The sequence below is a fragment of the Thunnus thynnus genome, chromosome 11 (genome assembly GCF_963924715.1).
Source record: "Thunnus thynnus chromosome 11, fThuThy2.1, whole genome shotgun sequence".
NCBI lineage: Eukaryota > Metazoa > Chordata > Actinopteri > Scombriformes > Scombridae > Thunnus > Thunnus thynnus.
Window position 1 is genome coordinate 33,173,533 of NC_089527.1, and position 22,055 is coordinate 33,195,587.

At 39.1% G+C, this 22,055-nt stretch overlaps 1 protein-coding gene across 9 annotated transcripts in view; it reads left to right on the forward strand.

Annotated features, from left to right (window-relative positions):
- Nucleotides 1-22,055, forward strand: part of LOC137193241 (serine/threonine-protein kinase Nek5-like) — a 29,256-nt gene continuing 7,201 nt past the window's right edge. For 3 of the 9 annotated variants that reach the window (XM_067604538.1, XM_067604541.1, XM_067604544.1), the window contains exons 1-18: nt 2,080-2,407; nt 3,132-3,268; nt 4,951-5,047; nt 5,159-5,256; nt 5,525-5,608; nt 6,838-6,908; nt 8,331-8,417; nt 11,648-11,702; nt 12,973-13,086; nt 14,237-14,323; nt 15,797-15,893; nt 16,577-16,689; nt 17,732-17,802; nt 17,887-18,054; nt 19,959-20,037; nt 20,740-20,847; nt 21,432-21,512; nt 21,934-22,041. In XM_067604538.1, the coding sequence (XP_067460639.1) occupies nt 3,146-3,268; nt 4,951-5,047; nt 5,159-5,256; nt 5,525-5,608; nt 6,838-6,908; nt 8,331-8,417; nt 11,648-11,702; nt 12,973-13,086; nt 14,237-14,323; nt 15,797-15,893; nt 16,577-16,689; nt 17,732-17,802; nt 17,887-18,054; nt 19,959-20,037; nt 20,740-20,847; nt 21,432-21,512; nt 21,934-22,041 (1,641 nt within the window). In that variant the 5' untranslated portion in view covers nt 2,080-2,407; nt 3,132-3,145. Of the gene's footprint in view, nt 98-274; nt 310-483; nt 567-2,077; nt 2,408-3,131; nt 3,269-4,950; nt 5,048-5,158; nt 5,257-5,524; nt 5,609-6,837; nt 6,909-8,108; nt 8,194-8,330; nt 8,418-11,647; nt 11,703-12,972; nt 13,087-14,236; nt 14,324-15,796; nt 15,894-16,576; nt 16,690-17,731; nt 17,803-17,886; nt 18,055-19,958; nt 20,038-20,739; nt 20,848-21,431; nt 21,513-21,933; nt 22,042-22,055 lie in introns of those variants that run through there. The other 6 variants (XM_067604545.1, XM_067604546.1, XM_067604540.1 and 3 more) reach the window with 5 other exon arrangements.

Sequence of the window (22,055 nt, forward strand, 5' to 3'; positions counted from 1 at the left end):
CAATTTGGCCAAGCAGGTTGAGAGCACCTGAACCATTAAGAGGCTCATGAAGCAGGTGTGTCAGCTTCACTCTTGCTCCTGTGCACATGCTTCCTTGGTAAGCCAAACAACCCCTTTGTGTTTTAACTAGTATTATTTGATTGTTAGGGTAATGTAGGGGTGCAAATGCATCCTGAAGTATTGCATTTTTATGTCAACATTGAATTTGTTGATTACAGATTATTTATATTACAAAATATGGGTCTTCCAAAAACATATTGTTTCTTTTGTAAAGGGTCCTAACAGTCCAGAAGTAGAGGCAGTGGCAAGGTATGAGAATGTCTCTTGTAGTCATTTGTGGTTAGACTGAGATTAACATGTGCTTTATTCAATTTACAGGCAAAGTGCTGGTTGCTATTTACTTTAAGCTGTTCATTTTATATTGTTTTACTTGTGTTATAGTAGATTGACCATGGTGTTAATTTATGGTTTTATCTTTTTTAGTGCTGCAGCTGTTGTTGGCCTCTGGTCACAGGAGCGGCTGGTGCAGTGGAAGTTCACCTGTTGTTTTGTGGTTATCATTTAAGGTTTGCTGTGGCACTGGTAGTAGTCTGGGTGTTTTTCTGTGGTTGGGGGGTGGGGTTATTTCGTGTGTAGTTTTGGTGTTAGTATACTTCCAGTGCATCGGTGTGCTGAGTGCCACACTCCTGCAGCAGGATGCTTCAACTTTTAACTCCACCTATAGAAGTGATGTTAGTGACCCTGGTTATAATAAACCAGCCTGTTATGGCACTTTCACCCACACACTGACTGTTTGCTTCATTATTGAAGTTCACCTGTATTTATACCTGAGCCTAGACAAGTGTCACATGTAGTTACATTTTCTAAAGACCAAGGTGACACCCTCAAATGTCTTGTTTGTCTGACCACCACTCTAGAACCCAAAGATATTTAGTTCACAATTATATAAAACAGAGAAAAGAGGAAAATCCTCACAAATGAGAAGCTGGGACTAATGAATGTTTGGAATTTTTCAGTACAAATGGCATAGACAGTAGTTTTCTGTCAATCAACTAATCAGTTAGGTGTTTTCAACTTTAGCAACAAGTTGTTCAAATTAATATAAATATATAACTGAAAAATCTCTATAACAGTTTTTTTTTTAATAACATGCTGAGTGAGAAGAGGAGTGTGATTGGGTGCTTTTCATTAAGCTAACGTGTCTCCTCGCCTGTCAGCTTCTTCCAGTGAGGATGTGAGAGAGCAGCGAGGACGGAGGAATTTAATCCACCAGATGGGACATCCTGGCTCACTCAGCATCATTTTGAGGAGACAACTACTTATGACGCACAGAACCTCCACTGTCAAATATGAAGACGTCAGCTATCAAAATATTATGAGAAATTAAGAAACTGTTTAAACTCTGAAGTTTAAACATAAAATTCATGTACTATAAATAACACTTTAAACTGTTACTTAATATTTTCTACATGATAGTTGAAAGGAAAACACCTGATAACTGCTCCAATGTTTTATCATCATCATCATCATTTGGCTGTGTCAGAGTGAGACACAAATAGACAATTTAAATCTATTAATTACTGAAAGAACAGAACCGACGTAAAGAAGCGATTAAAAACATCTGTAGCCTGCAGAATGTGTTTAAATAAAATGTTGCCTATTTAGTTCGTGACAGTTTGACGTCATTTTCAGGCTCAGGATGACTTTATAGGAGACACGCGGCTGTGTGACGTCATATTTTCCTGAAGGAGGTGGGACCATCGATGTATAATAAGAGCTTTTAATACATCCATGGCTGGGACGTACTGAAACGAAAAAGAAGAAAAGAAGCCTTTTGGCTTGTTAAGAAAATAATAAAGTTACAAGAGTGTTTTTTTTGTGGTTGATTCTTGATTCGGTCATTTTTATCTTATAACGAAGCTGCTGTTGGTGTCATCCCTGTTCTATAGGTAGTTTTCCTGATCTTAAGTATTAGAATAACAGCCTAAGTGTTCATAGTCCCGTCAGATCAGCTGACCAATTAGTAAGCACATGGGATCAAAAGGGTATTGCCGTCCGGTAAAAAAAAACTTCCGCGTAGGACACTCCTGTGGTTTCTCGCTCCTCGTCTCCTCCAGAAGCCTCCTCCCTCCTCGCTCCTCCTCTCCTACAGGTGCATTAAAGGAATTAGAACATTCTCCATGATGGCGGAGGGTGAACGATTTCCGTGTCACTTGAGGAGAGAGGACGCACGGCGGGGCGGGGCAGCATAAAACCACCCAAGCGAATAGAGCCACGAAAACTACAAGTCCCAGCATACCGTGTGGTTTCCCCTCGCGCTTGCCGGGTTTGAGGCACTGTTACGCGTTGCCGCCGCTTTCTTTAAGTATGTGAATACTACTTCTGAGAACAAGACAAAAGGTAAAAGGTAAGTCGAACTTATTATTTGACACTAGACATCGGAAAAACGAACGTTTCCCTTATCGATAGTGAACTTATGTTATCATGCTAACATGATAGCTAGTCGTCTGTTTATCTGTCCCCATGGCAACGGACTCCTTCCGCCGGGACTTGACTTGTCATTGTGAAAACTGTGGAAGCGTTTTGTAGGTTTTATAAAATGTTAGAATAGAGTAGAGTAAATAAAATAATGAACTTTTGGTTTACGTTGACAAGCTACAACATAAAATACTGCATACACAGACATTTGTCAGTAAGTTAGTTTTATTTGACAACAATAAAAGTACATATAAGACTGTAACAATAACCCAGTGATATAATGTCATTCTGCTGCTTGATGAACACTTCGACATTTGATAGTTTAGGTCAATTTTTCAACAAATACTCCCACTTCAATAAAATTTGATTGCACTACACTAATAAAACAATAATATTATCATACTAAAGTGACTATATAATGGTTGAGTGTGTTTTCTGTCACCCTCAAGCCTCTTCAGCATATCCTGTCACAGTATGTTTAGTGTCAAAATCAAAATCAAGAAAAAGATCATCAACTAACATATGGCATATTGTGCAGCCTCAACATTTTTCTATAAAAGCAGCTAAGATGTTTGAAAAACTTTCCCTCTGTACATTTCTGTGTAAAAATTGTCCTCTGTTTTTTTTTTTTTTGTTTTGTTTTTTTGTTCCAGGTCTTTCAGGTGTTATGAACAACTATGAAGTTATCCGTCAGATTGGAGAGGGTGCATTTGGGAAAGCCTTCCTGGTCAGAGACAAAGGGGGAGGTGGAGACAGACAGTGTGTGGTCAAACAGATCAACCTCAGAGAGGTACAATGCCAGCATATGAACAGTTTCTCTCCAGCTGTTGTTCAATGTTGTTCTTTTGGCTGGTCAACCTTTCCCTCGCTGTTAAATTTCTTTACTTTACCAGCTGTTACCAGGTGAGTCAAAAACTTGATTTTGAAAATGGGTGGATCAAAGCGAACCAGCGGTGACTGTGTCTGTCATATTGGCTTCAGAATTTTCTGTTCACTGTGGTGCAGTTGGAAGAAGTACAGTACAGTTCTGAGGTACCTGTACTTTACTTGAGTATTTCCATTTCCTGCTGCATTGTAGTCTTATACAACTGCATTTGATTACAAATGTATTTTCTATTTACTGTGTGTACATTGTGATGAATGTAGTTTGTTGTTATTTTGAGGATGAGTTTTGACATTCTAAAGAGATGATAAACTAAAATATGATGCATTACTATAGATTCATCTACCTGTGAAACAATATAAAGTAGCAAGGCCGTACACGACCAACAACAGTAAAATGCTGCTTACATGATTATGCATCAGTATTTTAATGCTTTAATAAATGGATACTCTTGATAGTGAGAACTATCAGAGTTTATAACTAAATGTTGTTGCAAATACATCTATCTGTAAACCTGCTTAAGTGACATTTTGAATGCAGGAGTACTCTTGTAATCAAGTATTTTCCTGTCATAGTATGGTACCTTTGATCAGATAGAGGATAAAAATGTATTTATTCATTATTTATTTAATTATTGATTTATTTTACATGGGAGTGCATGTTGGTAAATACTGCTGTGAGTTAGCCAGAACACTATTTTTAGTCTTGTTAGGGACATGGCTCTACAGATTGCAGACTGAAATATCTCAACAACTACTGGATGACCTGCCATGATACTTTTTTACAGATATTCATGGCTCCCAGAGGCTGAAGCCCATTGACTTTGGTTATTCCCTGACTTTTCATCTGGCTCCACCAGCAGATCAAAGTTTTCACTTAACCAATGAAATGTCTCGACATATACAAAATGAATTGGCATTGAAGTTTATTGGCAATGAATTTTGCAAAGACATTCATGGATCCCAGAGGATGGAACCTACTTTGGTGACTTTTCATCTAGTGTCTAGCATCTCAACGATTGTTGAGATGGATTTCCATTAGTCATGCCCCCCCCCCCCATGATAACTTTGGTGATCCCTAAACTTTTATTCTCTACTTGTCCAACACATTGGTTTGTGAGCAACTAACTGCAAATGACTAACACGTTAAGCTAGTGTGGTGAACAGGGTAAAGGTAAACATACCTGCTAAACATCTGCTTGTTAGCATTGTCATTGTGAATATGTGCGCACACTGACGTTAGCATTAGCTCAAAGCTCACAGAGCTGCTAGCATGGCGGTAGACTCTTTATCATCGACAGACCTCCAAAAACAGAGCCTAAAATTAGAATAGTTATTGAAATAGGGCATATAATAGAGTAATAATAAAAATAATAAAAAAGGAAATATTCATTATTAAACTATACAATACGGGACATTATAATGCAAACCAAATCACTATAAATAAATATCAAACCAATTCAAAATCCTGAACAACATTAATTCGCAGAGTTAATTAAATGAAACCAGTTGTTACCCAGGTTCATATGCATTTACACATTTAGAAAGTTAAAGTTTTGAAGTGGGGTTTTAGAAGTGTGTTTACTGCAGATGTCAGCGAGGGAAAAGGAGGCGTCCATGAAAGAGGTGATGCTGATGTCCAAGATGAAACATCCTAACATCGTTGCCTTTATCTGGTCATTTCAAGGTTTGTGTACCTCTGTGGTGAAGGCATCATAGTATAATCATGTCTTTTTGTAAGCAGGTTTGTGCACGAGTGTATTTGCATTGATGTCAAACATACTGTTTGTCTGGGTAGAGAGCGGCAGCCTCCATATAGTGATGGAGTACTGTGATGGAGGAGATCTGATGAAGAAGATCAACATGCAGAAAGGAGTTGCTTTCACTGAGGAGCAGGTACACACAAACACACACACACACACACACACACACACACACACACACACACACACACACACACACACACTTGTGAGGAGGATTCTCATTGTCCACATTCATCCCTAAACCTGAAACAAACTTGTTAAGAAGTGAGAAGGACTCATGTTTCTGTCATTAGGAAGTAATTTACACAGTAAATTTAAAAATATGACTTAAAAACACACACACACACACACATACACACAAACAAACATGCAGTGACAATGAGCTACACTGTGTTCCTCAGATTGTGGACTGGTTCATTCAGATCTGCCTCGGCCTCAAACACATCCACGACAGGAAGATTCTCCACAGAGACATCAAAGCTCAGGTATCTGGCCTGTGTCACTGCTGCACACACTCACACATCCAGTTCATTCACTTTCAAAACCAGCTCTTTACATGAAGGTCAAGTGAGCACAAGACAGGGACTGACAGACAGCCAGTTCATTACACAAACACACTCATACCTTCAGGTCAGACTCTGTAAACCACACTGCCTGGTTCCACATTGAGATAATTGGCTCTGTGTTTGATTGTGAATTATTGTGTTGATTGTTTTCTGAGTAACTGTTTCATCTGTAAAATGCCCAGAGAACAGTTCCCAGAGTGAACACTGACTTCTTCAAACTGCTTGTTCTGTCTGACCAATAGTCCAAACCCCAAAGATATTCACATTTATAATGATATAAAACATTTTAAATAACAGCAAATCCTCACATTGGAGAAGCTGCAATCAGAGAATTTTTTATGTTTTTTCTTGATAAATGACGATTAAATTTGTTCTGTTTTTATCCGTTGATGTCTGACAGTGGTAACATTTTTGTGAATGAAACCTGTCCATAAGCGGAGTGGAACAGGTGGTCTCACATAGCTGTTTGAGGGTCTTTGATTATGCTAATGATCAAATCTCACGAACATGCAACTCATCATGAACAGGTTGACATTCATTGGGCTGAGATGAGCAATTTGTGCAGTTATGAGAGTTTGTTGAATCTGTCTTGGAACATTCAAATCAGCTGATCTCAAAGAAAAAAATATGAAAATGAGGAAGGATGTTTTGTATCTTTTTGTATGTGGTGTTCTAAATAAAGTTTCATTATGGATCCAACCTGATCACAGCTGCTACTGGAAACTATAACTTTACAGTGTTTGATACTAGATTTTGGGTGGACTATCACTTTAACTGAGCCTCGTAACCCACAGACTTTACATCATGCATTCCTAGTGGAACCCGTACATGATAAACAACATTATCCACTGACCCTGAGGTTAAGCTTTTTAATTTGATAGTATTATCAATTACAGAGTTCAGAGGATTGTACAGCTGAAGTGTCTAGAGCTCAGCTTTGTTCTGAACAAAGACCTTGCTGTGTGCCAACACCCAGAATAACTCGACACAACAACCACAGACTACACTCTGTTCACAACCATCACCATCTTTCATCAATCATATCTGTTTCCGCACACACACATTCAGGCACACATGATACATGCCCAGTCACTGTTTCTCTGGTGGAACACAGACGTGCTTTCATTCCTTCTCTCCCTCTGGTCTAGAATATCTTCCTAACCAACGGAGGGATGAAAGCAAAGCTGGGGGACTTTGGAATCGCAAGAATGTTGAATAAGTAAGTCAGTGTCATCTTCACACACACGCGCACACACTCAAACAGTGCAGCTGTTTATCACTGAGGGCTCTGTAACACATGGAAGACCTCCAAACAAGTCATTATCATTCCACAAACTGTCGACTGGGACGTGTAAACACACATGGTTGTGGAAATAATGGTCGGCCTGTAGTATTTGGCTGCTGTCTGTACAAGCAAACTGAGCTTATGATAAAAATAGGGAGCAAAATTTGTGTCTTTTCAATGACACTGTGTATGTATTTTTAGTTTTTCACACCAGAATAGATAAGACTTGATTGATCACATGTTACAGTAGCACAGAGGCAGGGGTGAGAGGTAAGGAAGGAAATAAATGAAAAACAAAATAAGAAATTAGATAGATGACATTAAAACATACAAGGTAATAAATAAACAGCACTGGTGCCTACCTCTGCACTCCACTTAAATGCCCAGATGCTTCTGGATTGGCTGAACATTGTAAACACAACAGGCAGTGTTGTGGGATAATGCCCTTGTCACTGCATTAACGTTACTGGTTGGTCAGACCACCTGTACATACAGTGTGATGGAATTTGGAGGATAACATGAATGTGTAGCACGTTACGTCCTCCGGGTGAAGCTCCTCCCTAGCAGCTTAAAAGAAGCAACTGGTGGATCTTTGGTCTTGTGTAGTTTTTAAAACATGAGAGCATGTGGTGTCTCTGCTTACTTTTTTTTCTGTTTATATCATAGTTATGATTGAACAAGCATTCATCACACAATCCTACATGCCTTAGAACTGCTGCCGTCCAGTCTGACACTGATTGAGACCAAGATTTTACTAGACCTGTCTGGCACAGTGTGACATGTAGGAATGGACCTTAATACCTTCTCATCAACAGAGTGAGTTAGCATTGACAAAGAATGCAGTGCAGGGCATATGACCATTCCAAAGTAGGAAAAAACAAGGAAAATGGCAAAAAAAAAAAAAAAATCTTATTAGTAGTGTCTATTCCATCTGAGAATGAGTGGGGGACTTTTAGTAAGAGAGAACAGTTTGGTGATTTATTCAAGCTGCAGCAAGGCTAGCTTGCTAGCATACATAATGTAGTATGACTAGAAAGCATATTTGGATCAGCACTAGGCTTCATCCTATTAGCTTTCCGCTTTCTTACCTCTTTAATTTTTTCATGTTACATAGGCAGAAAAGCTGTTTCCTGGCTCCACCAACTAAGGTTTTAACTCAACCAACTGCAGTGTTTCTGCCTCTGCAACAGCTCTGCACCTGACAAAAAACATTCAGCAGGTCACCACAAACACACAAAAAGAGAAACATCAACACTAGAAATAGAAAAAAGTATTTAAGTTTTGATGTCACAGTTTACATATTGAACCTCAGCTGAGTGTCTGAGTGTGTTGTGTTTGTGAACTGTGGCTGTGTAGCACCATGGAGCTGGCCAGGACTTGTGTTGGGACGCCATACTATCTCTCCCCAGAGATCTGTGAGAGTCGGCCCTACAACAACAAGACGTATGTATGGTCGTCACTCTGCACAACACTCACAGCCTGAACCCCCATGAATGACTTTCTCTTTGACCTGCTGTAATGTGCTTTGGTGGCTTCAAGTGGACACAATCAAAAATCAGGGCAGAGTTCCCAGCGGACACATATATCATCACGAGGAATACTGAAACTTTAGACCTGTAGTCATTTGTATGTTTTGGCTTGAGACTGAGATTTGTACCTGGTGGAGCTGAGATGTGTTGTGATGCAGCAGCATCATCTACAACTTGAAAAGCTGAAGATGGAGATTTTGTTTTGATCACCAACCCTGCTAATAATAATTATTCTGACAAATATGTGCTGCAAAGCAGAAAAACCTCACTGCATTCATAAGCTTTGTCCCAACAAGGTTTTGAGTATGTTGTGTGCTCATAATGGAATAGTGAGAAATTTCAGTATAAAGATGCCATATTACATTTGCTTGATATTTGCGGTGGTGACAGTGATGAGGAAGCTACAGAAACATCTGATTAGCATCTTTTGACACGTCTTGCATAATTTCCTGTTAATACAAAATGATAAAGTCTAGTAATATCCTGTCCACCAATAGTATACCATGATGCATATATAGTCCGTACTGTATAATATTAATTTAATGGGAATGGGACAAAGCAATAATGTTGTTTGATTTTTCTGCTTTAAGTACCAGATGGATGGAGTCCATCTCTTAAGGTCAGTTCAGGGAGGTTCCTGTGAACTGTCAACTACAGAAACAAATAAGAGATGAATTCTGACTGATTAACATTCTGATGATCATTATATTGTTTGCCACACCCATCTTGAACCAAACGATAAATGACAGTTATTGTATAGTTTTTTTTAACTTTCTCACCAGTTGTGTCTCCTTTCATGCTTTTTCCTACTTCACTGCAACAGAGTTGTGAGGAGAAGCAACCAGTTATGGAAGTATTTCTTCTCTGTTGTAAATTAGCATTTGAAAGATTTCTTTTAATGACAACTAGTGTTCCTCAACTTAGCAGCAAGGGATTCGCCTGGATCATTTTACAATACTACAGGTTTATGTTACTGCCATTGGTATTACATATTTCAATCTAGTTTCTGAGAAACCACACTTATTTCCATCAGTTTGGCATGGTCTGCATTAATAAATCATTTAATTTGAGTGCTGTCCTGTAGATGATTTTTAGTGTTTCTGAAGGTTCAGCACCCAGCTATACACAGTGGTGCTAATCATGTTGATTCATTATCATTTTGAAAAGCACAGTGGCGACCAGCCTCAGTGGCTCTTACTACAAGCAGCCAAAGTCCTAACATCACTAGCTGCTGTAACTCAATACAAGCATCATCAATACAACCAATTTTTGGACATGTTCCTGAGGTGTATTATGCATATTCTAAGATAAATAAGTATCTCTGACAGTGCCTGATGTTAGAATTTGAACGTTAAGTTAATTAAGTAAAAGAGCAATTCATTTGATAAGCATTTAAAACACTAAAGCTCCTGTCATCTTAACACTTTCTCCTTTTTCCATGATATCCAACCACACTCTCTTCTAATGTCATTTTTTTCAACTTTTAATCTGTCCATTCTCATTGAGCTCGCTACTCAGCTATTTTCATTCTGTCATTTAATCCATGATGGTCTTGGCTCGTGCGAAATGGTGTTTGTTAAAGCTCGCTAAAAAAGAAAATATTACTTTTACCATCCCTGTCTAGGTTTCACTCGGGCTCTTTATAGGTGTGTTTCCATCCACCTGTTTTTATGCTCATTTTCAATTTGCAAATTAATAAACCTGAGTGGAAATGAATAAAATATCGCAAATTTTTAAAAAATTTTCTGGACATTCAGGTCAAATTTGTGCTGCATTTTGGATGGAAACCTAGTGTCTGTAGAATGTAGAAGAAGCCAGTCAGAGGTGTGAATTGGAACTGCAGCAAATTCAAAATGCTTTGTCGTTGCAATTCCCCACATGCACCTCTGATGTAACTTTGTCACTATTGCAGTAATGAGGAAGAACAAAATAACTCAAACAAACTAGTGATTAATGGTAAAGTGAAATAAAAAATACTCAAAATAAACAAGAAAAAGAAAGAAAGAAAAATCCCCTGTTGCGTTTTCACCTCTGACAGTGTCTGTTTAAGGCCTTGACTGACCATCGATCAGCCATGTGGGTTTGATTAGAGCAGTTCTGTAATCATGCTGTCATCTGGTCGCACTGCAGCACGTTCACTCAGAGGAGTGTTCACTTCAACAACATGTACATACAGAGAGACATGCACACATGCTAACAGCAGGGAATGCAGATGTGTAGCGAACTCACACATGCAAACATCTCAAACTAATTATCATTCTCTTTCCTTCTATGTGTGTGTGTGTGTGTGTGTGTGAGACAGATCGTTGCTCTGTTCTCTTCTTCTATCTTGTTTTGATACAACTGACTGAGGTCAGTGTTGCTTCCTCTTTCCCACACTCGCACACACACGTCTGTGTTTCTGTTCTTGTGAGATCCTCATTAACATAATCTATACCCTAGCCCCAAACGCTTACCTTAACCTTAACCTACTTCTAAACATAACACTGAAACCAAGTCTAATCTCTCAAACAATACTTTAAAGGAGGGGGGAATGTCCGCAATTACCAAAAACGTCCTCACTTCCATGGTCTAAAACTGCCCCCATGGGTCCTCACAAAGACAGTACAAGAGTGCACAGACACACACACACACGCACACACACACACACACGCACACACACACACACACACACACACACACACACACACACTTGGTCCCAAGCCAAAAAAGCAAATACCAAAGCAGTTGAATTACTCATTAAAGAGCTGAAAACCTTTTTACTAGACTTTTCAGTCGGTAGCTGGGCTCTGACTGGGTGGTTCACTGCTACTTTGTTTCTGCTCTCTATGACTTTAGATCAGGGGGACAGAGGGTGATGTTTTGCTCCATCCGGACATCCTGTTTCCACAAGTCATATGTCAAGTTACACAAGATGTACTAAAAGCGCTTCTTAATGGTGACCTCAGAGTTGCAGTCCCTGAATCTGTTAAGTTTCAAAACATCAGCACTGAGCTTGGGGGGACATTTGGAGATATAGAGGAGATATCAAAAAATCAGGGAGCTTGTCTATGAAGTTGTTATAGTCAAAATTAATGTCAGATGCATTTTAAATCCCTATAGAGTGTGTGTGTATGTGTGTGTGTATGTGTGTCCTCTTTGCAGGGATATCTGGTCTCTGGGCTGCGTCCTGTATGAACTCTGCACTCTGAAGCATCCAGTAAGCTGCACCACACCCAGCACATCACACAGATGGAACCTCCAAGGCTCTAAGAAGGAGCGAATGCTAACACTTATGCTAATTTAGCCTGCCCATTGTACGGGAAGAGCAAGCTAGCATGCTCCCAATAACAATGCTAACATGCAGATGATAAGAAGGTGTAATGTTTAATGTTTACCATCTTAGTTTAGTGTGTTAGCATGCTAACATTTGCTAATTAGCACTAAACACACAGTATAACTGAGGCAGATGGGAATGTCAGTAGTTTTGCAGATATTTGTTCATAAACCATTTGATGGATTAAATGATGGATTAGCGATTTTGACTTGATTTGATTATGGTGTTGATGAAAGGGATCAGGGTCAGGGAATCATCAAAGTTATTACAACTCACCTGAAGTGATCATTAATATCTGAAACTAATTTCATGGTAATCTGAATGTTACATACATAAGCCTTTTTCTCAGCAGACAGTTTGACTTGTCATAGCAGGAAAATCACAGGTGTTACTAATAACATTAATGATGGCTCTGTTCTATTCAAGTGTGCCAGTAAACCATGACAGTGACAGTGAGCCAGCATGCACAATAGACCTTTTTCACAGAAGATATTTTGACATGTGATAGTAGGAAAACCACAGGTGTAAATAATAAAATCAATGATGGCTGAATTTTCAGGGTAATGGTTTGTGCATGCTGGCTCACTGCAACACTATCATGACTTATTGGGACTCTTGAATAGAACAGATACATTGTTAATGTCATTAGTTACACCTGTGATTTTGCTACTATGAGGACTCAAAATGTCTGATGTGGAAAAGGCCTGTTGAGGAAATAAACAGTTGCAGGTCTGACACAACACTGCTTTCATACCGTCACACATGGTCAGAATATGAGAGACTGGAGATCATTTATCCCAGTGAAGGTCGCACAGCAAACAGTCGCCTTTTGTTACCGTTTATCCCTTTTGCTGGCAGATAACTTTGGGTTTTCTCAGACTTTGCATTAAAGAGTGTCAGAACAATAAGAAGAGAGAATTAGATGTTGGGAGCAACTTTTAAACAAAAGATGTGTACTTTATGTAAACTGAAGAAAGCTTTTCTAAAAATCTCTTCACTGGGAAAACTTGAATATTTTTTTATATTGATGGCTTTTATGTCATACTGATGGTAGGCTGTCATGGTTTTATCCCAGCGTGACCTTGTGCTGTGTGTGTGCTGTGTGTGTGTGTGTGTGTGTGTGTGTGTCCCTTGTCTGTCCCTTCACCTGCAGTTTGAGGGCAGCAGCCTGCGGCAGCTGGTTGGTAAAATATGCAAGGGGCGCTATAACCCAGTGCCCAGCCGTTACTCCTACAACCTTCGCCTGCTGGTCACCCAACTCTTCAAGGTCAGATCCTGTAAAGTCAATTTTTATTACATTTGTTGCAGTGTGTCACTTGTACCTGACCCTGGACTTGAACATCAGTGATATAAATTTAAACATCATTTCAAGCTGACAAATCAGATGTGAAGTGGATGAATGATGATTTAGACTGGAACGCTGATGACTTTGAGGATCAGAGTCAGAATCTGTTTATTAGACAAGTATGCAGCATATAAAGAATTTGTCTTGGTGTTTGCTCCCACAGATGCAACATAGAAGAATAAAAATATGACAAGAGTAAGGTAATAATAATAGCGAAATAATAAAATAAATAAAGTAATACTAAAATTAAATGAAAAATGAAAAAAATAAAATTTTAGCTGCACATTTTTTAACCATTTCCCTTAATTTCTACAAAGTGTGGGAGTACAAATGTTTCTAGTTTTTATATTGTAACACTGTCAAAATGCAGAACCTTCTATGTTAGCATTTTCAATTGTCCATTTTTGCTTGACTTTGTTTTTCAAACTTCAGAAACCACCAAGAGAGTTTTATTTCCATCAAATGACCAAAATACAACAGACTAACCATTACAAACAGACACAAAGACAGGGAACTATTATAACATTTGTAAAATCCCCTGTCAGAAGTGACCGGTTCATCTGACATTTTCACTGTCAGTTTGTTTTCCAGGAGTCAGAAAGACTTTCCCATTATCACCTGATAAGTTATCTATATTCAGACAGCAAAACAAGGATTTTTAAAGGGGAAAGTGCAAACGTTAGAATATCAGGAATCTCTTTGAGCAGCTGTAGAGGAGATTAGCCTGAGCTGCACACCAGGAAGCTTCTATTGTCTGCTTCTAGAAAATTGTTTTGCATTATTAGATAGTTGTGTAAGGTCTATGAGCAAATATTCATATTGTGTAGTTATTGTATATAATAGAGAACAAACATAGTGACCAAGTCTTGTTTAACACTTTTTGGCATCAGTCTCATATATGAAGCTCTCGGGTATTTTTTAAATTGTACTGACTGTGATTCTAATAGTGCTTGTTGTTTATGTGAAATCATAGACAAACTAGTTGTATTAATACAACTACAACATGTGTGTGTTTGCCAAAGAGCATTCAGAGCATCAGCACTGGACTGTACACGCATGCACTCTATTTTAGGTCAGCCCTCGGGACCGTCCCTCTGTCAACTCTGTCCTCAAGCGTCCCTTCCTGGAGAAACATATCAGCAAACACCTGGACTTGCAGGTAATGAATCTGATTGGCTATCAGTTAAATGCTCATCTCACTAACTGATGGAGGCCAGTACGAGGCTCATCTATCCAGCACCCAGAACAGCACACACAGTTATGAATCAAATTCACACTTTTTTGTTTTTGTTTGAGAATTTATGAGTTGCGCATTTCCACAGCCAGCAGCCAATAACAGTCAGGCTTTCTTCTCACTGATGTCACAGAATCTCTAAACATCACACAACACAGTTCTAAGATGAACCTTATGAACAAATTGAAGAGAATCAGTCTATGATATACTGTTCTATCAACTTGGTCTGTAACCAGTGTGTGTGCTCTCTTGTGCTTTTATCTGTGTGAGGATCAAATTGAGTTTCAGACCTGGAGAATGAGGGCAATTTTAGAAAATGAGGACATTTTGTTCTCATTTCAAAAGGTTGTTTGAAGTTTAAGACTTGGTTTTAGGGTTAAAGTTTGAATGAAGTTCATATGATGATGAAGTTTTTTATTATTGGGCTTACAAGACACCACAAATTATTGCACAGCAGGTGCACAATGCACTTAATGCATATGCTTTCAAGTAATTCTACAAAGATTATGAAAATAAAGAATACCAGTTTAGTGTTCTCATCCACTCAAAAATGCATTTTTTGTTCTTGTTACCTAAGTTGAATGTTGTACCAATGTTGAATGAGCCTCACTGTGCAGAATGATGTATGTGCAAAGTTAGTTTTCACATACGTATACTGAAGGAGGAAAGTTTCCCTGTGCTCATTGAAAATCTGAGTTTCAGGGTTGGGCCTACAAGCATGATTTGTGACATCATAACTATTTTGGAGCCAATCCTGGTCCAGTATTCAACTTATACAAGTGTGAAGTGGAAACCTGAAGCGTCAAGTGCACATCGAGAATGGACTTTACAGTGAATCTTGGGACCAGCACTTAAACTTTTGAAATGAACAATATTTAGATTCTGAATTTTTTAATGAGGGAGAGGGAGTAGATTTCATTCTAAAGATTCTAAATATAATTGAACTGTTTTGTTGAAAAACCATCAGACACAAATTGTTATTCAAAGTAGAGTGTTATAAATACTATACTATATTTCAGAGTTTCATGACTACAACAAAATACATACGTTACTGATAAAGCATATATAACTACATCTACTAAACATAAATCATTTCCCAGCCATTGGAGACAAAGATAGCTCGCTAAAATACATCAAAATCATTCACATTTTTTGATTAATTGTATACCAGAATATTTCAGGCTTTTGTCAAGCCATTTAATTAAAATTTTAATTAAATCATCAAACTATACATAGTACAGAGGAAAATGGGACTCAATTTCCACTTCTGCCAAACCACACAGCTCACACAATCATGTCATTGTAATAGCTAAAATTGGAGGCAAGGGAATGCATTGTTTCAGTGAGGATCCTCATAAGTATAGATGTATTAACATGTGTGTCTTCATGTGTGCACAGGTGATGCAGAAGGAGTTTAGCCACACAGTGTTACATCAAAACAGAGCTCCAGCCTCACGGCCCTGTACAACAAGAGCAGGAGCAGCACACACACCAGGTAACACTGCACATGCATAACATATATAACACACAAGTTACATAGATCACACAAAGCCCAACAACAGTGAAAAGAGCTAAATGGTTTCAGTTGTCATCAGATGTGTTGAATGCAGATTCTGGCGCCACTCAGTGGTGGTGAAATGACAGCACATTCAGCAGGGTTCCTTACTGTTGCTACTGGCTTTGATCCTTCATCTGATTAATTGCAGGGAACACAACTCTCTCCTCTGCTGTATCGCTCGGTCTCCATGGGAGACGAGCTGAATCCTGATTGGGTTGATTGTAATTGTGTCACATCTTGGCAGGCATTGTGTTTTGGTAACATCAGAACCCAAAGTTAATGTTGCCTGTCTTAAATCATTGAGGGAGTGTCTGTTTCTACTTGTTCGTCTGCTTCACGATGGTTACCTAACCGCTTTGTCTCAACTTTCATCCCTGTTCTGGAAGTTCACAATGTCTTTGAACGGTAAACCAAAACTAGAATAATTCTAGTTCATTCATCTTTGAGCTGTTTTGGCATTTTCCAACACTTATTTTAGAGAAAAGAACAAGAACTCATGCCACCTATGGGTGTACATGAAAAATATTAGTACAGGAGACTACATTCTAAGTCTCCTGTATAAATGTTATTGATAATGTCCACTTCTTGTTTTTCTAATTTGAGACTCTCCTGTTATCCAGAGAAGATACAGAAGTCTAGAGCTGCAGAGAGGCCCAGGCCCGCCATGAAGAGACTGCCCGCTAAACCAGACTGGAGAGTTCCACTCAGACCCTACACTCCTGCCCCCTATAAAGTAATAAAATAAGTTTCCAGAGTGTTAAACAGAAGGAAGGATGTAAATAAAATACATGTAGGGGCTGCTTTACAGCATTACAGCAAGTTCCAACACCACTTAGTCTGCAAGGCATGTTAGTTTGCACCTGTGTTCCATTTAATTAAATCCAACTTTCTTGGGAATTAAACTAGTTTACTTACAAGTTCCAGAGGAAGTTAAAGCATTGAATGAGGGTTTATTTAAAGATACAGATCACAACATGAACATTCTTATTCAAAAGTTACATCAAGTTACATCAAATTACATCTCAGCCTGGTTCATTACCAATGTATTTACATATTTCTACATTGTATAACATTTTATGACATGGTCAAAAGACATCTCTACATCTTTCTATCACCACTAGTCAGCTTTACAGTACTATCATCTGTCATAAATAATTCAAATATTTATACCTGTATTCTAGCACTTCAAGAAAGAATAGCAAAAATCAACATAACCTCAGCTTAGTCCACCTATCATACACTATTCAAAATATACAGAATACTTCAACAACTTCAACAATATCAGAAAATATTTCACATGTGATAACAATGTAAAAATGTACCAAATATAAAGATGTTCTTAACTGGCTCTTTCAATACAAACAGACAAATGAACATAACATAAGGGAGTTGCAGTGCCCACAGCTTCATCTTTTCTCATAAAACTGTATGAGGTCAATGGTTGCAGAGTTTGGGGGCAACAGCTGCAACTGTCTAATCTCCTTTTGCTTTAAGCCAAATCGGAGGGGCAGCATAGAGGCTGAAGAGTTCTTTTTTCATTATTAGTGGGACATGACACTACATTAGTGAATAAGACAGAACATAAGATAACACAGATTACAAACACAGAACAACAGAGCAGAGTCTAGTACTGTCTGGGTAAAAACTGAAGTGACAGAGGATCCTGTTGGGAAAGGAAAGTGGCAAAATGTGTCTCTTGTATCTTTTTCTAATTCTATTTCTTAACTTAATTTCTATTTTATTTTCTTTCATTACTATGTGACTGCTAATTGCAGCCCCTCCATCACAGAGCAGGACCCCTTTCTTATCCTGCAGCTGGAGAGGTTGCCGGGCAGCAGAACCAAAGGTGAGTGAAAATCTATTCAGACATAAAAGGTCTCAGTGAGGTTTGTGTGTCAGTTTTGACCTGGACTTTGTATCACTGATGCAGGTCTGGCCAGCAGCCAGTGAGCCACTACCAGCACTACCACGCTCAGCTGGATGCCTTTCAGAGGAGGAACAAGGAGGACATTCCTCCTCCTCCTCCTCCCCCTCCTCAGGAGAGAGAGAAGCAGCAATGTGAAGACCATGCTGCTCCTCCTGTGGAACCATACCAGCTGTGAGTGGCAAAACACCAGAATGCCACCATGACCCATTACCCATCAGCCACCACCTGTAACTACAGCTAGCAGCTAACCATATTTTCACATTAATTTAAAGGCATAGTTCAACATGATTTGAAATACGCTTATTGGTTTTCGCGCTGAGAAGATTGATATCACTCTAATATCTGGATGGTAAACATGAAACTGAAGCCAGGAGACAGTTAGCTTAACTTAGTATAAAGACTGGAAACAGATATAAAAAAGGTTAAAAAAATTTTTTATAAAAAAATCCTCCTACCAGTACCAAAGTCTAAAAACAACAATTTGTGGTTTCACATGGTGCTATCTGACACATTATTTCTTGCAAAGGCACCGCTGTTTCCCTCTTTTTCCAGTCTTTATGCTAAACTAAGCTAACCAGCTGCTGGTTGTAGCGTCATATTTAAACCCGCAGTGTGGAACTTTTACATATAAGTGAACATCCATTACATTCAAGCCCTTGCCAAAAAAGTTCACACAATGCTGATCAAGCCTATAACCGTCAGGTAAATAGGCTCTGTATTTCACAGTATACCAGATTTTTTACTTTGGTGTCGGTGGCAACATTCCTGTGCTAGCCAACTGAACGCATACTGCGCATGCTCTATGGGCAGAGTATTCGCACCAGAGACTTCTGCCAGTTGCTAACTTGAATGGGGATAAAATAATTTAATCGTGCAGTTCTTCTAGACTTTCCAAATGTTAATGAATTGAATGGATCAAATTCTAAAAGTGAAGTGAGTCATTTCGCGGGGGTTGTGTGACGCTCAAAACAATTTATCCACCTTTTCACAGCCACAACAGTAGTGACGGAGTAGGCTACAGCGGAGCCTATGACATAAGCATGTGTTTTTGACTTACTGTCAGGAGGGGGAGACAAAAGTCCTGCACTTCAGCTTTAATTGACATACATGAGAGTGGTGTTGACCTTCTGATCTAGAAATTGAATAAGTGCATTTCACAAAACTATTCTTTTAAAACAACAATAAGCTGTAGCTTGTTTTTGAAGCTTGTGTTTCCAACACAATTAAAAAAACATTAACAATATTAACCATGTCTTTAGTTATACTAGCCCCATATGTGATCGCAGCACTCTGTACACTCCATGACTCTGCCACACAGGCTTCTCAGTGCAAACTTTATGGGGAAAATACAAACATTATGTTTAACCTGTCACTCGGCAGCGCTTTGCATCTTCCAAGGTATTTTTGTGATTGCATGGGTGTCTGCCGGGAATGACAACATCTTTGCTCGGGGTGAAACCAACGTTCCAGTATTTCCATAAACTGTGCCCAGCTTTTCAGAAACAGAACTACAAACATGGTGCCACTGTTCTTTTCTTCACTGTACAAGCTGTACGCTGCGTCCACTGTGGAAATACCTTTTAATGATGAGATTAAAATATTGGTCTTGCCCCAGGCAAAGATGTTCCAATCCCTGGCAAACAGTAAACACCTATGTGATCCCGAAGCCTTGGAAGATGCAAACCTCTGCCAGACAACAGGTAACAAGACTTGGCCAAAACCTAGTATAAGGCTGGACCATGTATAAAACACTAGAGGACTTTTAATTTGTATGTGGCCTGGTTACCATCAGACATGGACATTGTAGGCTGTGGACATGACTATGGAAGCGCTGTAAATGCCCCCTGATGATGATGTAATCGAAAACTGTTCATACTGAATCATTTTGAAAGCACAATGGCCAATGGGGAAACTTCAACACTTGGCCGTCCGACCAATGGTGTAACTTCATCACAAAAAGTAATGTTTGTGTTTACTCCCATAAGGTTTGTGCTAAGAGGCCTGTGTGACTGAGTGTGTGGAACGCCGAGGTCACATACTCACCTCTTCTCTCTGCCTGTGTTTGTGTCTGTCAGTGTGGCTGCAGCTCGTAATCAATATCTACAGAGGAGACAGGAGGCCAACCAGTACAAGCTGAGAGCAGAGAAACAGCTGGTATGATGAAGCTCAGCAGCTTCACAGTCTGCTGATGGAATTGATGCTGCCACTCAAGACATAGTGACTGACCGTACAACAGGCTCTGTTTTGTTATTTGGATATTTCTAATTGATTATTTTTGTCATTTTTGCTATCAACTCACTGAAGATCCTTCAAATTTAGATAAATCCCACACAGAGAGAACAGATTGTTGAGGACTGAGGAATTTCAACACATTCACATTTAGTAAAACATCTGACAGATGTGTTTTAAGGAAAGCAAGTACTCTGGATATAGAAAGAAGACTACATATAAAGACATTTTGTTTTTGGAAGTTGCTCTTGCTGTATCAGCAGAGTTTTTAATCTATAGGCTCATGACTGAAACCTGTAAACCTCAGAGGCACCATGCAGAGCCACAACAGTAGAATAAGTTTTTTCCACGTTCAGAATAAGAAATATGTATACCAGCCAAGTGAGGGGGAAACAAAAATTATTATAAAACAGTAACATTAACATAGAAAAACTCAGAGTCCCTATGTGTAGAATTTAAAATTCCAAATGTTGGTGTCCCCCTATGGTAGTATCAAAAATAAAATCATTAAAAATGAAATATATTACAGAATTACAGAAGCCTTAACAGTCACACTAATTTCCTGGTGGTTCTCGTGCTGAATTCCACAGCCACTCTTATGTTTGAGCTTTCTTCCCTGACTGCCAGGGTCTGCGTCCATGTACAGCTGAGTGCAACAGGAAGCCGGGTGGTCAGGAGCAGGACGTGGGGCGACACCAACACACACCTCAGGACAGGAGGCGGGAGGGACAGCAGGTAGGAGCCACACCATTCTAGTGAAGGGAGAGCATCACAGAGTCATCCAGATATGTTATGTACCATATTTAATGAACACTGGATGAAATTTGTAGGAATGGTTAAAAAAAAGTATTCAAGATGGTTGAAAACTACTGATACAATATTTGGTGTGAAATTTCCATCAGAGCTCTAGTTCCAGGCATCAAGACTGAGATACTGCTGTATTTGTTAAAAGAGTTTTTCACTGATTTAGCATTGCTTTAACTCCTTTTTCAGGCTCATGATCGACAGTTTACAAAAGGATCGCAGTCAAAGCAGCAAAACCAGAGATATTGTCTGTCTTATTCCACACATTCTTCTTCCTTGTCAAAACCTGGTTCCTACATTACCCACGATGCATCTCAACCTCACTTAAGGCAATTATCAGATTTCACACAGCTCCCTCTGGAGCCTCAAAAGTCTGCATACAACTTTTTTCACATGTGCAATAGCACCCCGCAACACCTGAAAACATTGGTGGAATTCCCCTTTAATGTGTGTGTGTGTGTGTGTGTGTGTGTGTGTGTGTGTGTGTGTGTGTGTGTGTGTGTGTGTGTGTGCAGGAGTATCTGCATCAGCTGGATGTCATCAGACAGCAGTATCACCAGGAGATGAGACAGATAAGGCTGAGAGCTGAAGCAGAGGTACACACACAAGCTGCATCTCTGTACCTTTCATGTCCTCATTTCAAGATAATGAAAAAATAATAAACATAATGATGACGATACCAACAAAATAGGCCACATGGTCTCTCTCATTTCAAAAGCCTTCTTTTAAATTTAGAGGACACAATCACACAGATTGCAGACCTCAACATTCCACAGTCCATCCATTGCTTGGCTTGCTTATTAGTGTGATAGGCCGATCCTAAATGTCAGCTGACATTTCAGTACTGTACTGGTACATGGTTCTTCTCTTCTGTGACAGTTCATTCACTTCTCTTCTCAAGGTATCACTGGTGTTTCTTCAAAAATGTGTGTTACTAGTTAGTCATTCTGAATTCATACCTGTCGTAAAAATGATACAGAGTGAGATGTTAACATATTTCTTTATATAATCTGTCAGGATCAGCCAAATACACAACATAAACATGGAACCTTTGTGGTGGAGAAACCCAGAGAGCCAGAACCTCCTGCAGATAGTAAAGAGCAACAGAAAGCCCCACCTGCACAGGTAAATGCTGACAT